This window comes from Pygocentrus nattereri, chromosome 11 (assembly GCF_015220715.1).
Source record: "Pygocentrus nattereri isolate fPygNat1 chromosome 11, fPygNat1.pri, whole genome shotgun sequence".
In the NCBI taxonomy this organism is placed as follows: Eukaryota; Metazoa; Chordata; class Actinopteri; order Characiformes; family Serrasalmidae; genus Pygocentrus; species Pygocentrus nattereri.
Window position 1 is genome coordinate 26,892,988 of NC_051221.1, and position 15,819 is coordinate 26,908,806.

The 15,819-nt window shown below is 39.5% G+C and overlaps 1 protein-coding gene across 2 annotated transcripts in view; it reads right to left on the bottom strand.

The window, feature by feature from the left end:
* Positions 1 to 15,586, bottom strand: part of tjp1b (tight junction protein 1b) — a 109,803-nt gene extending 94,217 nt beyond the window's left edge. Inside the window, exons 1-2 of one of the 2 annotated variants that reach the window (XM_037543080.1) lie at positions 15,154 to 15,586; positions 12,367 to 12,496 (exon numbers count right to left, since the gene is read on the bottom strand). In XM_037543080.1, coding sequence (XP_037398977.1) covers positions 12,367 to 12,496; positions 15,154 to 15,586 — 563 coding nt within the window. Of the gene's footprint in view, positions 1 to 12,366; positions 12,503 to 15,153 lie in introns of those variants that run through there. The other variant, XM_037543084.1, reaches the window with a different exon arrangement.
* Between the last annotated feature and the right edge of the window lie 233 nt (positions 15,587 to 15,819).

Consider the following 15,819-nt stretch of genomic DNA (forward strand, 5'->3'; position numbering starts at 1 on the left):
TTTGGAGACATGTTGATAAAACACAAGTTTAGCCTCGTGGAAAAGTGTATGTACAGTTGTAGGCTAGTTCTGAGTCTAAGAGCAGCCTAATGTTGTTTTATTGTTTTTTAAACTTAAAGGAATAGCTTGGTCAAAAATCTAATTAACATGGTTTATCACTTACTCCAGATGCAGTCAATCAGCCAAGACCTGTCTGATATCTGACATCTGCTTCTATAGTTTGCTGTGTGAGATGCTAGGCTAACACTGCTAACAGACACTGCTGTTGGACCGTCACCAAATTTATCTCCGTAAAACACATCAAAATCTAAATTTATTTGTAGAAACAAATAAACATGTTTTTACTGTCTTCAGTACTGGTTTGTTCAAGCATTGGCATCAATAGCTCCCATTTCTCACAGCAGGTAGGAAAATATAAACATAACATAGTCTTCAATGAAAACACATGCAGATTCACAAAGACAACAAGCATAATCAGTGCGCGCACACACACACACACACACACACACACACACACACACACACACACACACACACAGGTTTGATTCTGTCAATTGTGGGTACATTATATAGACATTAAATACATCTAAACATATCTACGTACAAACAGGTTTTGGTCCTGCCAATATAGTATAAACCTGGTGCACATGCAGACACACATACACACAATCCGAAGCAAGAGCCTCCCATCTTTTGCTGTCCTTCTCTGGGGAGGACATGTACACTACACAATGTAGATCACCACGACAATGGAGAAGCCCGTTCTCCTGTATCTTCTCATTAGCATTAAGATATTATTTCTCTATTTGGTTTGTAAGTAAACCACGTATGCTCTTAATTGGATCTCAGTCTTTTCTAGACTCTGTCTTTGACTCACACCTTCTTTACCAGTGTCATTTAGAATTCATGTTCTGTGTCTTAAATAGGACAAGTGTGGAATGCCCTCTTTCCTGTATCCCCTCTTTGGACCATGGTTTTCCACATGGAGGAAAAACGGGATCAGGAATGGTTTGTAGGACTCGGAGGCGATTCCCTGAGGCGAGAGTTGGACCTCAGCCTTAAGAATCTTCTCCAGCCGGAGCAGAGTGATTTATGGCTTTTTGCACTGAACAAAGAGGAGACGCCACCAGTGAAAGTCCTCTACACACGACTGCACACTGCAGCAGCAGGACACACATTTAGGCTTGGACCACACGTCTAATAGACACACTCATTCTGTTACACACACATCCGTACACATACATACACACACCTCGAGTCACACTTCATTGCTGTCGCAGTGCTCCCTCTCTCTCTGTGCTGTGAGGTGAGTCATCAGAGCATAACCCAGCATCCCTCGCTTTCTCTCTCTCTCTCACTCTCTCTCTCTCTCTCTCTCTCTCTCTCTCTTTCTCTCACTCTTTTTCTTTCTCTCTCTCTTCCTTTCTCTCTCTCTCTTTCTCTCACTCTCTCTCACTTTTTCTTTCTCTCTCTTTCTTTCTCTCTTCCTTTCTCTCTCTCTCTCTCTCTCTTTCTCTCACTCTCTTTCTCTCTTTCTCTCACTCTCTCTCTCTTTTTCTTTCTCTCTCTCTTTCTCTCTCTCTCTTTCTCTCACTCTTTCTCTCTCTCTCTCTCTCCTTTCTCTTTCTATCACTCTCTTTCTTTCACTCTCTCACTCTCTCTTTCTTTCGCTCACTCTTTTTCTTTCTCTCCTTCTCTCACTCTATTTTTCTTTCGCTCTCTCTCACTCTCTCTTTCTTTCTTTCTCTCTTCCTTTGTCTCTCTCTATCTTTTCTTTCTCTCTCTCCTTCTCTCACTCTCTCTTTCTCTCTCTCTCTTTCTTCTTTCTCTCTCTCCCTCTTTCTCTCACTCTCTTTTTCTTTCTCTCACTCTCTCTTTTTCTTTCTCTCTTTGTCTTTCTCTTTCTTTCTCTTTCTCTCTCTCTTCTCTCTCTCCCTCTCTTTGTCTTTCTCTCTCTTTCTCTCACTCTCTTTTTCTCTCTCTATCTCTCTTTCTCTCTCGCACTCTCTTTTTCTTTCTCTCTCTCTCTCTCTCTTTCCCTCTTTCTCTCGCTCTCTCTTTTTCTTTCTCTCTTTCTCTCACTTTCTCTTTTTCTTTCTCTTTGTCTTTCTCTCTTTCTCTCTCACTCTCTCTTTCTCTCTCTCACTGTCTTTTTCTCACTCTCTTTCTCTCACTCTCTCTTTCTCTCACTCTCTTTTTCTTTCTCTCTTTCTTTCTCTTTCTCTCTCGCACTCTTTTTCTTTCTCTCTTTCTCTCTCTCTTTCTCACACTTTCTCTTTTTCTTTCTCTCTCTCTCACTCTCTCTTTTTCTTTCTCTCTTTCTCTCTTTCTCTCTATCTCTTTCTCTCACTCTTTCTCTCACTGTCCTTTTTCTTTCTCTCTCTTTCTTTCTCTCTTTCTCTCACTCTCTCTTTTTCTTTCTCTCTCTCTCTTTCTCTCTCTCTCTCTTTCTCTCACTCTCTCTTTTTCTTTCTCTCTCTCTCTCTCTCTCTTTCTCTCACTCTCTCTTTTTCTTTCTCTCTCTCTTTCTCTCACTCTCTCTTTGTCTTTCTCTCTTTCTCTTTCTTTCTTTCTTTCTTTCTCTCTCTCTTTCTCTCACTGTCTTTTTCTTTCTCTCTCTCTTTTTCTTTCTCTCTTTCTCTCTCTCTCTTTCTCTCACTCTCTTTTTCTTTCTCTCTCCTTCTTTCTCTTTCTCTCTCGCTCTCTCTTTTTCTTTCTCTCTCTCTCTCTTTCTCTCACTCTCTCTTTTTCTTTCTCTCTCTCACTCTCTTTCTCTTTCTTTCTCCCTCTCTCTTTCTCTCACACTTTCTCTCACTGTCTTTTTCTTTCTCTCTCTCTTTTTCTTTCTCTCTCTCTCTTTCTCTCACTCTCTCTTTTTCTTTCTCTCTCTCAATCTCTTTCTTTCTCTTTCTCTCTCTCTTTGTCTTTCTCTCTCTTTCTCTCACTCTCTTTGTCTTTCTCTCACTCTCTTTCTCTCACTCTCTCTCACTTTTTTCTTTCTCTCTCTCTTTCTCACTCTCTCTTTTTCTTTCTCTCTCTCTTTCTCTCACTCTCTCTTTTTCTTTCTCTCTCTCTCACTCTCTTTTTCTTTCTCTCTATCTCTCTTTCTCTCACTCTCTCTCACTGTCTCTTTTTCTTTCTCTCATTGTCTTTCTTTCTTTCTCTCTTTCTCTCACTCTCTTTGTCTTTCTCTCTCTTTCTTTTTCTTTCTCTCTCTCTCTCACTCTCTTTTTCTTTCTCTCTTTCTCTCTATCTCTCTTTCTCTCACTATCTCTTTCTCTCACTGTCTTTTTTCTTTCTCTCTCTCTCACTCTCTTTCTCTCATTGTCTTTCTCTCTCTCTTTCTTTCTTTCTCTTCCTCTCTCTCACTCTCTTTGTCTTTCTCTCCCCCTCTCTCTTGCATCTCTTTCTCTCACTTTCCCTCTCTCTCTCTTTCTTTCACCCCCGCCCCCATCCCGCCTCTTAACCTGACAGACTAGAAATCCAGTCTGGTTATTTTTAACCGATCGTGAACTGAATTTGTTGACTCTCTCTTTTTCTCTCTCTATCTCTCTTTCTCTCTCGCACTCTCTTTTTCTTTCTCTCTCTCTCTCTCTCTCTCTCTCCCTCTTTCTCTCGCTCTCTCTTTTTCTTTCTCTCTTTCTCTCACTTTCTCTTTTTCTTTCTCTTTGTCTTTCTCTCTTTCTCTCTCACTCTCTCTTTCTCTCTCTCACTGTCTTTTTCTCACTCTCTTTCTCTCACTCTCTCTTTCTCTCACTCTCTTTTTCTTTCTCTCTTTCTTTCTCTTTCTCTCTCGCACTCTTTTTCTTTCTCTCTTTCTCTCTCTCTTTCTCACACTTTCTCTTTTTCTTTCTCTCTCTCTCACTCTCTCTTTTTCTTTCTCTCTTTCTCTCTTTCTCTCTATCTCTTTCTCTCACTCTTTCTCTCACTGTCCTTTTTCTTTCTCTCTCTTTCTTTCTCTCTTTCTCTCACTCTCTCTTTTTCTTTCTCTCTCTCTCTTTCTCTCTCTCTCTCTTTCTCTCACTCTCTCTTTTTCTTTCTCTCTCTCTCTCTCTTTCTCTCACTCTCTCTTTTTCTTTCTCTCTCTCTTTCTCTCACTCTCTCTTTGTCTTTCTCTCTCTTTCTCTTTCTTTCTTTCTTTCTTTCTCTCTCTCTTTCTCTCACTGTCTTTTTCTTTCTCTCTCTCTTTTTCTTTCTCTCTTTCTCTCTCTCTCTTTCTCTCACTCTCTTTTTCTTTCTCTCTCTTTCTTTCTCTTTCTCTCTCGCTCTCTCTTTTTCTTTCTCTCTCTCTCTCTTTCTCTCACTCTCTTTTTCTTTCTCTCTCTTTCTTTCTCTTTCTCTCTCGCTCTCTCTTTTTCTTTCTCTCTCTCTCTCTTTCTCTCACTCTCTCTTTTTCTTTCTCTCTCTCACTCTCTTTCTCTTTCTTTCTCCCTCTCTCTTTCTCTCACTCTTTCTCTCACTGTCTTTTTCTTTCTCTCTCTCTTTTTCTTTCTCTCTCTCTCTTTCTCTCACTCTCTCTTTTTCTTTCTCTCTCTCAATCTCTTTCTTTCTCTTTCTCTCTCTCTTTGTCTTTCTCTCTCTTTCTCTCACTCTCTTTGTCTTTCTCTCACTCTCTTTCTCTCACTCTCTCTCACTTTTTTCTTTCTCTCTCTCTTTCTCACTCTCTCTTTTTCTTTCTCTCTCTCTTTCTCTCACTCTCTCTTTTTCTTTCTCTCTCTCTCACTCTCTTTTTCTTTCTCTCTATCTCTCTTTCTCTCACTCTCTCTCACTGTCTCTTTTTCTTTCTCTCATTGTCTTTCTTTCTTTCTCTCTTTCTCTCACTCTCTTTGTCTTTCTCTCTCTTTCTTTTTCTTTCTCTCTCTCTCTCACTCTCTTTTTCTTTCTCTCTTTCTCTCTATCTCTCTTTCTCTCACTATCTCTTTCTCTCACTGTCTTTTTTTCTTTCTCTCTCTCTCACTCTCTTTCTCTCATTGTCTTTCTCTCTCTCTTTCTTTCTTTCTCTTCCTCTCTCTCACTCTCTTTGTCTTTCTCTCCCCCTCTCTCTTGCATCTCTTTCTCTCACTTTCCCTCTCTCTCTCTTTCTTTCACCCCCGCCCCCATCCCGCCTCTTAACCTGACAGACTAGAAATCCAGTCTGGTTATTTTTAACCGATCGTGAACTGAATTTGTTGACTGTGATGTAGCACTGAGAGAGTAAAACAAAAGCTAAAAGCAGAAATCTGCTGTGTGGAAAGGAACTTTCAAATGCTACACGTTCCTCAAGAACAAATCTGATCGTGTAAAACAGACTAACTCTCTTTTCATATTAGATCAGATTTTTTTTATACCAGATGTCAGCATGTACACATCAATGTTCAGCATTTTAATTTAGAGCTGTCATGATTACTCAATTAAAGTTAAATTAAACAAAAATTAGTTTAAAATTTATAATCTACCTGAATCTGCCCAGTAACTAGTTAGCATTTTGAATAATAAACAATGTGGTACATCAAGACATGGCCAGACATGATCTCGTAATGAGAACATCTGGACAAACATGAGCAACTTTAGACCAAATGTGGGTGGAGATGTAGACTTACTAGGGTGGGAACAAACTGAGTGGGAAATTTTGAAAGCAATCCAAGGTCTCATGAAGGTGGAGCTCAAAGTATGAGACGATGCAGTGCTAATAATGTAAAGGACATAATGTAAGTTAGCATGGCTAAAAATGTCCCCCCAGAAAACTCCAGTTAAGCATGTAGACGTGCGTTGCACATGTGGAGAGCACAGTCATGTGATTAAAAAAGGGAAAACAATTCTGTTATCTAACACTAGCATTGCACTAGCTACACTGTTTTGCTAGCTTTATCGATTGTACTCCAGACTTTAACAGAGGAAGAGGAATTTGTGGGTGGGCTTTATACAGTGTGTAGCCTTTTTTACTTTCATCATAATCCAGTACCTGATGTGTATTCTCGTTGTTAGATCATGTCTGTACAACAACATAGTAGTAAGAAATTTGCCTTATTGAAGAGGTGGTATTCAAACTACTTATAAATTGCATAATTCTGCAGTAAACATTATGTGTATAAGTGTATAATGATGTATGCTGCAGTGAGAAGGTCCTAATATTGCTTGCTCAAAAGACTTCTTTCTTATAATGGCTTTAAAAATAACTTAAAATGCATTGAATTAAATTTGCTGATACCTGCAGATACTCTGATATTGTACATTTAGTCATACTGACATATAATCATACTTGTGTCCTTACCAGTAAGAAACAGCCTGGTGGGCAAATATGTTATGCATTTGTTGCCACATGGTGTTTTATTTATGCATTAAGTGTTTTTTAAAGTTTTTTATGTTTTTAGTCATCTTTGAAGGGCTCCACATAGAATTTTCACTTAAGCCAATTTTTATTGTTTGGCCTTAACAAAAACAAACTGACAAAATCGGATTACTTGATGAATCATCAAAATAATGGCTAGATTACTTGAGTACTCATATAGTTCATAATAACAATCCTGTCTGAATTGCTGCTGCAGCTGCCTTGTGGGACTAAATTGAATTTGGGGAGGAAAGTAAGACCTAATTAGATTATTAATTTAATGTTTAGTTTCTTCTCTTCTAAATAAATTGTTTTATTCATGTTTTACATTTTTATTCACTTACATTTTTTACATTTTAATTTGAATTATCTTTGTATGTTCTCATTTTTAAAGCACTTTGAGTGACCTCAGTGTATGAAAGGTGCTACATAAATAAACTTGCCTTGCTCAGAGTGCTGAACCTTCATGCAGCAGCAGTAGGAAATACAGCACAAGCGAGAAAAATCATCCAACAGCATATCTAATTTACCACGCGCACTCCGAAATGGAACTCATTCGGAAATCGTTAGCGTGGCTAGAGATGGCGGTCAGTTCAAGGATAAGGCTGGCCAGACCGCGTCCTTGTGGGTAGTTTGCGCCTGCTGAGAGCAGGCCCGAGGCTATGATTTAGAACAGCGTGTTTGGTCTAAGTCAGCAAGAAAGTGAACACTACAGACAGCTACAGACAGAACGAAAACCAACAGATAAATACCACAGCTGCCTCTACAGTGCTGGACCTGCTGTAGCCATCAGTTTCCTTTCTATTCAGCAAGAACCAGTGTGTGTGTGTGTGTGTGTGTGTGTGTGTGTGTGTGTGTGTGTGTGTGTGTGTGTGTGTGTGTGTGTGTGTTTGAAAGCGTGACTGAAGAGAGATCTTGGCTCTTCTGTCGGAAATTGCTTGGCTGAACCAAAGCCTGAGAAATAGTGGAGGCCATTATCACCTGACAGACTGTATCAGGCTGAGACAGCCGGCGAGATGCACACATGAACACACAATAAGACACAATTGGAGATGCACACAAAGGCATGTATATACACACAACTATGAGCAGACATGCAAGAAGTATACACAGTTCACATTCAAATGTCAAGAAGCAGAGCTTGAGGCTGGATCTGCCCTACTTCTACAAAGAGAGCGATGCATAAACAAACAAATAGCACTGTTAGTGCTGCTTTTTTCTGCTTTGATAAAAGCACTGTTGGGCAAAAAGCACGGGTAACTCTTTCTCTGAAAGCCGCACAGTTTTAGAAAAGTGACAATCCTCAGGCAGTTACAGAGAATATAAAAGAGCAGTTTATGGTTTAGACAAGCAGTCTTCCATGTCTGTTTCCTCCAGGAAACAAACGTATCCTGTGAGACCACGTAGGATTTAATGTAATTTAGTCAAAATATTCTGATAATTAAAGTCCAATGACCTAAACCCTTGTTGCAGCTCCCTATACAAGTTTCTGTCAGCTCCCTATACAAGTTTGAATTGACGACCATGTTTATTGAGCTGTGTCACTCAAATCTACAAACCGAAAAGTAAACCCGGTACTTACATGCTGTTGCTGTAGTACTGCATCTCTCTTGCTGTGTCCATAAGCATGCTTCTCTGCTGTCTGCTCTTTCCTGAATGTCTGCGTCTTTTAGCTTGTCCAACCCTCGTGTTTTGCGTTTGGGGGTGGGAAGAGGGGGCGCTATCCTAATGTATGACCAAAAATCATTCTGTCAGATTGTCTTGTCAGGGAGTACGTGTCTTATTCGGGAAGATAGTCAGTGTGTGTATGTCTGTGCCAGTGTTTCAGCTCCAGGTCAGACGGATGAGGCTGTTGTCCCTATGCTGACTTTGCTGTCAGTCAGACAAAAAAGGAGGCCTACTTTAACGGTCTGGGGAGCAATGTGCCTGGGCTGACTGTCCCTTCACGGCATGGAGTTTTATTCGCCTAACCATCCTCCATCCCATTTACGCTTCCCTTTCCCCATACTTTACTCTTGCTGTCTCTTCATCTCACATTTCACCCACATCCCACCCCTAACCTCCATCTCTCCACTAATTCAGCCTCATTATGAGATGCACATATATAAAGCTGAGACTGCAACATGTATCGTTTGATATTCAGCCTTTGTGATATCCATTTGACAGCAGGCTGTGATGTCTATAACAATAAGTCACTAAATAATTTACTTTGATTGTGTTACAGCAAAGTAGGGGCATAGCTATAAGAAGTGGGGCCTTAAGAGTTCTAATTTTTTAAAAATGTTCTCCAACACCAATGCAAATGGAGTTATAGAAAAACTTAAGCTTGGGAGGAGGACTATGCCTGAATCTTCTACCTTTTCCAATCTGTAAATTTCCTAACTCTACCTTCCATTTTCACATCCCTCCTTAACCCCATTTGCTCCATGGCCCACAGTGCTATCTGTCAGACCTTGTCAAAAATGGGGTTCTCTAAGTTCACTCCTTTCCTTCAGCCACACAGTCTCCTCTCTTTAGGCATGGTCTGAAATGTAATGTCGTCATGCACAAAGGACTCCTTGCACCCTCATGCATGCTGCCTGCTGCCATGGGCCCGGTAATTACACTGTTAAATATTATTAAATAAAATAAATTGTAAAAAATGCAAAAAAGACATGAAACAGTGCTTTTCTATGCTTTTTTTCCCAACATAGGAAAACATCATAGCGTGAAAAAACAACAAGAACACCACAATATTCTACCGTCCACTTTAGACATGTACTCCTACTGCTGTACAAGGTAGGATGTGGTATGTTGTCAGTTTTTATAGTGTAAGTAAGTAAAACTTTATTTATATAGCACTTTTCCAGAGTGACTCGCAAAGTGCTTTACAAAATACTTACAAATAAAATGCAAGACAATTAAAATGTTTATGATCATATACTCAAATAAGTAGAGGAGCTTCGCCAGCTAAATCAAAAATGCGAAGCCACACATACCGGTCATCCCATGAGCGTGGTGCGATGTGATAGCGTTCAAGGCCCTCTGCCTCAACCGAGATACACACTCCAGCTGGAATCGTCGGATCACCCAGTAGCCTCTTTAGGCGCATGAGAGCACCAGCTCTCCTGCCACGTCTCCTTTTGCGCTGACGCCGGCAGCCTGCAATCCCCTCACCGCAGGAAAACGTGCAATTTGCCAGAAGCCCCGGCAACACCAGAGGACGACGAATGTGATTAAACTCCGCTCCACGATTAAACTTGGAGTCAGGCGTAATGTGCAGTAATGTCTCCTTATCATAAACATAAACGGTGTGCGCGTGAGTAAATAATGACAGCAATCAAACAGTCATAAAAAACACAGGTAAGGGCACACCTGAGACGTCGCCACACAATGGCACTATCTTGACATAGCCTGTATAGCCAAAAGGAAGGCATGCAATAGTGACAATAACACTAGCCAGTTAAATGCAATGAAGACAATGTAGAGTTGAGTTTAATATCTAAAGCTGCACTTTGGATTTTTTTTAAGTTGAAGGAAGGATTGAATTATAAAAAAAAAACACGCTAAAATATGGTGTCAATGCACTGTTTGAGTCTCCCTGTGAAGTCTGAAATAATACAAATATCAGAGATGTTGGATCAGATTTGCCAGGAGTTTTTGTAACATGTCTGACCACAATACATCTTTATGTATTAACTTCACACACAGACACCCAAAGATCAGTATTATACTGATGAAGATATGATGACTATAATAGATAATTCACTTACATCCTCAGAAAAAACATTTTGCACCAAGTTTTGGCTGAGTTCTCTTTCGATACTACTGCGTTTTCAGTTTGTGGAAGGAGTAAAAAGTACAATCGACATTACAAAAAGTTCTTTCACATGTGGAATGCAATTAAACTTTTCCACCAGAGAGGTCTCCAAATCCTCCAAACCTACATAATGTAGCTTTCTTTTTTGTATTGTAATAGATGGATAATTTTCTAATGATTTAGCTCGCTAGTTGTAATTGTCATCCTCGTTATATCTTTGGGATATGATGCTTGCTATCTGTCTGCCTAAACTGTAAACCTTCCTACAAAAAATCCAGCGTATATCACAGTGGCAGTATATACATATACATAACATTTGTTCCATAACGTGCAGCTCAGATACCGCCCCAAAACACACACACCCTGTATGTCCTCCAGGGCTCTGTGTATGTTAGAGTGCACATACATACACAGAAGCACTGTGAGCCATCACACACTCGCTGCACTGACAGCACTCTGCTCTGACACAATAACAGCAGCAGCAACTCATGACACGACTACAACCACCCTCTGGCTAGCTCTCCTCATTCTATCTTTTTTCCTATTTAATCTCTCTCTCTCTCTCTTTCTCTGTCTCTCTCTATTTCCCTCTCTCTCTATCTCTCTCTCTTTCTTACAGCACCCAAGGTACATTTCATTTCTTTTGTTCCACGCACTGTGCACTGTTTGCGTTTTCATTCTGTCAAGACTGAGAATGAATTCCTGCAGGCCTCAAATAACAAAAAACACTATTGCAAGTCCCAGCAGAGGTGGCCAAACTGGCTCACAAACCACCTTGCAAATTGCCTCTAGACACAAGCAAATACAAAAAAGGCAAGTGAGGTAAGTAAGCATGTAACAGTGATCTAAGCAAGTGTCCAAAGCCAAAGGCAAATTTTCAGATGACCTTGATAATATAAATGACTGCATGATACTAAAAGAAGTGGTTAATTTAATTCTAGATGTAATCAGTTAAAGGAAGCCCATCTGCCATGCTACAAAGCCCCGGGGGCCTTTCTTTAGAAACCATAATGACTTTCGTTTCAAAGCAGCCTGCTGTCAGTTTAAGTCATCTTCATTTCAGATCAGTAATAACTTACGTAAGCGACTGGTCCTTCGATCCATGGAGCTAGGGGAAGAATCAAAATGCATAAGCAGTCCCATGTTTTTCCCATTATATATGTGAGGAAATGCCAGCAAAATGGCACAAAAATGCTAATGTCTGTAGGGCAGGGAGACATCTCCACAGAAAAGGTCAATGATTCAGAAACACCAGCGAATAGGAAGGGGCGGACAAGGCATAGAGAGAGAGATGCCGTTAGCACAACAGTCAGCTTCTTGATCTAAATCTAGTGACGTAGAGCAAAAAAAAGGCCCACCAGGGAAGTGACTGCTTTATCTCCCACCCAACAACAACACTACTGATGGACCACACATGCAGCAAAATGGCACAGTAAACTAGTGATGCACTGATCTCACACACTATATCTGTACTGGGACTCATAAACCTTTTTACTACGGCTGTTAAGCGATTAAAATAATTAAGTGCAAATAATTGCATTATGCCATGAACTGGACCAATGAGTGTATTTATCATGTATATCATATATATTGTCACTGGTTCCAACTCCTCTGTAACTGTGTGATAGTAGCTGGAAAAAACTTTGATCAAGAGAGCTATTAACAGAACTTGACATTAAAAAGCTGTATCTGAATGACAGGGCATCAGTGGCAGATGAGCTTCAGGGTGAAACTACAGATGGTTCAAAGGACTAAACTGGTAAAATGCATTAATGGCATTAAAAAGTAGTGGCAATAATTAATTATTGCATTAACACATTATTAATGTTTTATCAATGGATCATTATAAAACTGTAAAAATGCTATTTCTTAAACCTTCTAGAACAGTGTAATGAAAAATGATGGCATGATCCAACTTGCACAAAGATTGTGGGTGTATTATTCTATCCTCTATGATACATTTATGTCTATGTATTTTTCTACTACAAAACATGTGTCCCCAGAGCGCTGGTATCAGTTCAGTACTGGCCTACATGCTGAGTTCAGATACTGGAATCAGTGGGAAGAAGCTAGATCTGTCCATCTCTAAGGAAAGCAAAATGGCAAAAAGAAAAGTATGTGCATAAAACTAACTCAACTGTGTGTGCTTCCTCTGAACTATTAGAGTACTATCAGCTTCCCTCAGGTTTTCATCCATTATGCACTAGCAGCCTAATGGAAGCTAAAAGAACAGATTGAGACGCAGAGAGCAACTTCTTACCGTGTATCAAACAGAGGATCCGTGTACATGGCAGGAGAGCACATTGTCTCCTGCCCCTTGGATGTGACATCTTCCTGACTGTGGGGAGGCAGAGCCTGTCCTTGCTTCTTGTTTTGTCTGCCAGAGCCATCTGTGAGGGACAGATGATTCACTTTAACATTCAGGGGCTGAAATTTGCAGTCAAAAACTGCAGTGGCAGTTTCAGTCCATTAACAGAGCATTCTTTTAAATTAATTTTTAATGAGGGGATTGAACAGAACTTTATCAACATCTGAGACTGATTCAGCACAAATCTGATCACAACTGCACAGATGTTTTATAGTGATCTGTCAGGGTCACAGGCATCTGTTCATATTTGGTTTTGAACAGTTGACTCACAGCAAATAGTTTTGTGAACAGTGATGGGTATATATCAAGAACATCGAGGAAATACAAAATGTCTCTTTCATGTATTTTTATTGATGATTTTCCTCTCTCTTTATCACTCAGAATTAAAATGGTTGTTTTTGCTACTATATATATATATATATATATATATATATATATATACACACACACACACTTATACATAGATATACTCAAAAAGCCCTTCAGGCTGAAACTCCTTATAACTTCAACATAAATGGGCAGATACATGTAAATACATCATGCTTTAGTTGCTCCCAAAATATGGATAATGACCTGAGGAGGGGGTGGAACATTAAAACTTTACAGTGGTCACATGCAACAAAACTGCTTTATTTAGTTAAATGAGTTTCTTGTTTCATGTACATAGAATGGTATAAGAAAGGTGTTCATTAAGGGTCCATTAAATCAAGATATTAGGAGAGCTGAGTGTCTAAAACACTTACAATACTGCAGTTTTTTCAACTGTTAATCTGCCTCATATTTTCCCCCTAATTCTAAATCCTTAACTCCACGATTAGGCTATATTGGCTGGCAGGCTGGATCCTAGACAGTTCAGTTTGATGCCATATGCTGAATTCTGCTTGCTGTAGTTTGTGTCACTGGCTAGCCGCTAATCTCCTCAGCGGTGGATTTAGGCAGCTATTTTCTGTCATCTTTTAGTGGGGTGTAGATGTTAAAGGTGGTTTTCTTTGCTGGCTTTGTGCTGATTGGGTCTAAGAATCATTGATAACTGCTCTGTTGTGCCAGAAACACTCTTCTGTAGAAAGAAATTAATATAGTTCATATTTTTGTTAATAACATTATATGGAAGGACGACAGGGATCAGGGCATGTGCCTGCCCTGCTGTGCACACCATCGGCAGTTGGCTTTGCTGAAAGCTGATTGTATCTTTAGAGTTATATAAGCCTGTCTGAACCAGTCATTACTCACATCTCACAATTAGTCCGCCATTATGCATTAACGCATGAACCAAATAACATATGCTGTTATTTTAAGAAGCAGCTTGTTAGACATGTTCTTTCTTCATAGTCAATGTTTTTATTCGTTTTATATGTCTTTCATTTTCTTTCTTAGTAGTTTGCATGGCTTTTTTTTAAATAATGTGTATTTAAAATTTTCATATTTGCTGGTAGTTACCTTTTAGATTATGTTTCATTTCAAAATGTTTCATCTTAATAGCGTTATTTTTTAATAATACTTAATAACACAATAAATTACTGCTAAATTATTATTTGTTGTAATTGCTGTTGTTAAAGCATTTCTTGTTGGAGAAGATTTAAAGCTAGAGAGTAAATTTAGTGCAGCAGATTAATGCAGCAATATCCTAAAATAAGAACTGTCTGAATAAACCACAAATTTCATGGCTATATTTGAGTAGGTCTGCTGTGTCCAGCACTGTTAGTGATTGAATCATTCTACACTATGAGAAAAAAGGTACTATAGTGTTTGTACCTTCAAAATAACAACAATGATTTTAAGGACCAACCGTGTACCTTAAATGAGTTTTCCCTACATATTTTTACCTTTTCACAGCCTGAACATATCTTAAAATAGAACAATAAAAGAAAAGACCTGAAGGCAAATATATTCAATGACATCCCCTTGAGGTTACCAGCCCTGACACATCAGTACCTTTCCTCTGAGAGTGCGGTAGCAGTTGGGCGCCACAACTTTGAAGCCATGACAATGAAGAATAAAGCACAGAAAGATGATGTCTGTTTATTCTTTGTTCCATTCTTAAAATATCAAAAAAATAATCATTTGTTATGATGTCATACACGTAACAATAGAAGAATCAATTTTTTGTGCTATATAGAACCATTTTTAAAAATGTTCAATCCATCTACAGCACATTCTCCATCAAAAAAAGAACTACTTCACTATGCCAAGAACCAGTTAAACATGCAAATGCTCCATTGAGTGTTCATGGTTGTATATAGAATCATTTTCTTTAATAAAGAACTCTTGAACAGGCATCTTTTTTAAGAGTGTATGATAGTTCTACTTCTTTAATATTTAGTTGTGTTAAGCATGAAAAACAGCAGTGATTTCACAGAGGCTAGTTGACTATTTTTGTGTGGAACTGTTTGTGCTTGTTTACCAGCTTAAATGCATTAAAATCACTGTCGGTTCTGTATAATTTTACATTTTTGTAAGTTTTAGTAAAGCTTTACTGGTGTTCAATATAACAGACTACACTTTACGCTTGTATCAACACTCATACCCGGTTTGCCACCTCAATGCTAATGACCTGATCTCCCTGCTCAGACACACACACTAAAACTGAGAGTTGAATCAGGTGTGTTTGAGCAGGTGAATCACCAAACTGTGTTGCCCTCCAGGAGCAGAGTTGAACACCCATAAGGTAGATGCATGTACCTTCACAGTCCAGCAGGAAGCAGGTGAGCAGGTGAGGACACACTTCCTCCAGCACAGAGCAGAAGGAGCAGAATGCACCTGGGCCCTTCTGTCCCAGCCTGTCCAGGAAAAGCTCTGCCCTCTTCTTACTGCACTCCTGACCCAGGATCTCCTTATACTCCCCCAGAGAAAAGACCTTGTCATACACCAGGTACGGCAGCACCTTGTTCACGTCCAATTCGTTCAGCATCATCTCTCTGTGCTGCTTCAGGACTCTAGCAACCCACTTTTTCTTATTCCTGCTCACTGCCTTCCTGGCTCCATTTTTCTGTTTCTTGTTCTTCTTAATGAACCACTTCCTCGTGCCACTTCCAAACATCTTTCCAGTGAGTCTCCCCACCAACACTTCTTTAACACGTCTATCTACAAACTTGCCAAAGAAAGGAAAGTACATGGTTTACATCTGTTGAGGTGATCATATCGGCGCGTCTTCCCAATAAAGCAAGATCTGTATACACACAATGTCTGAAAAAGGAGGACAGTCTGGACGGTGCCAGGATGTAAGCCTGATGCTTACAGACTGTAAGAGGATTAGCTTCGTGCTAAGTATTGTGCTGTCTTTGCAGGGGCTAATTTGGAAAACTTCACTGGGAGACTTATTAACTTTATCACTAAATACACCAATAG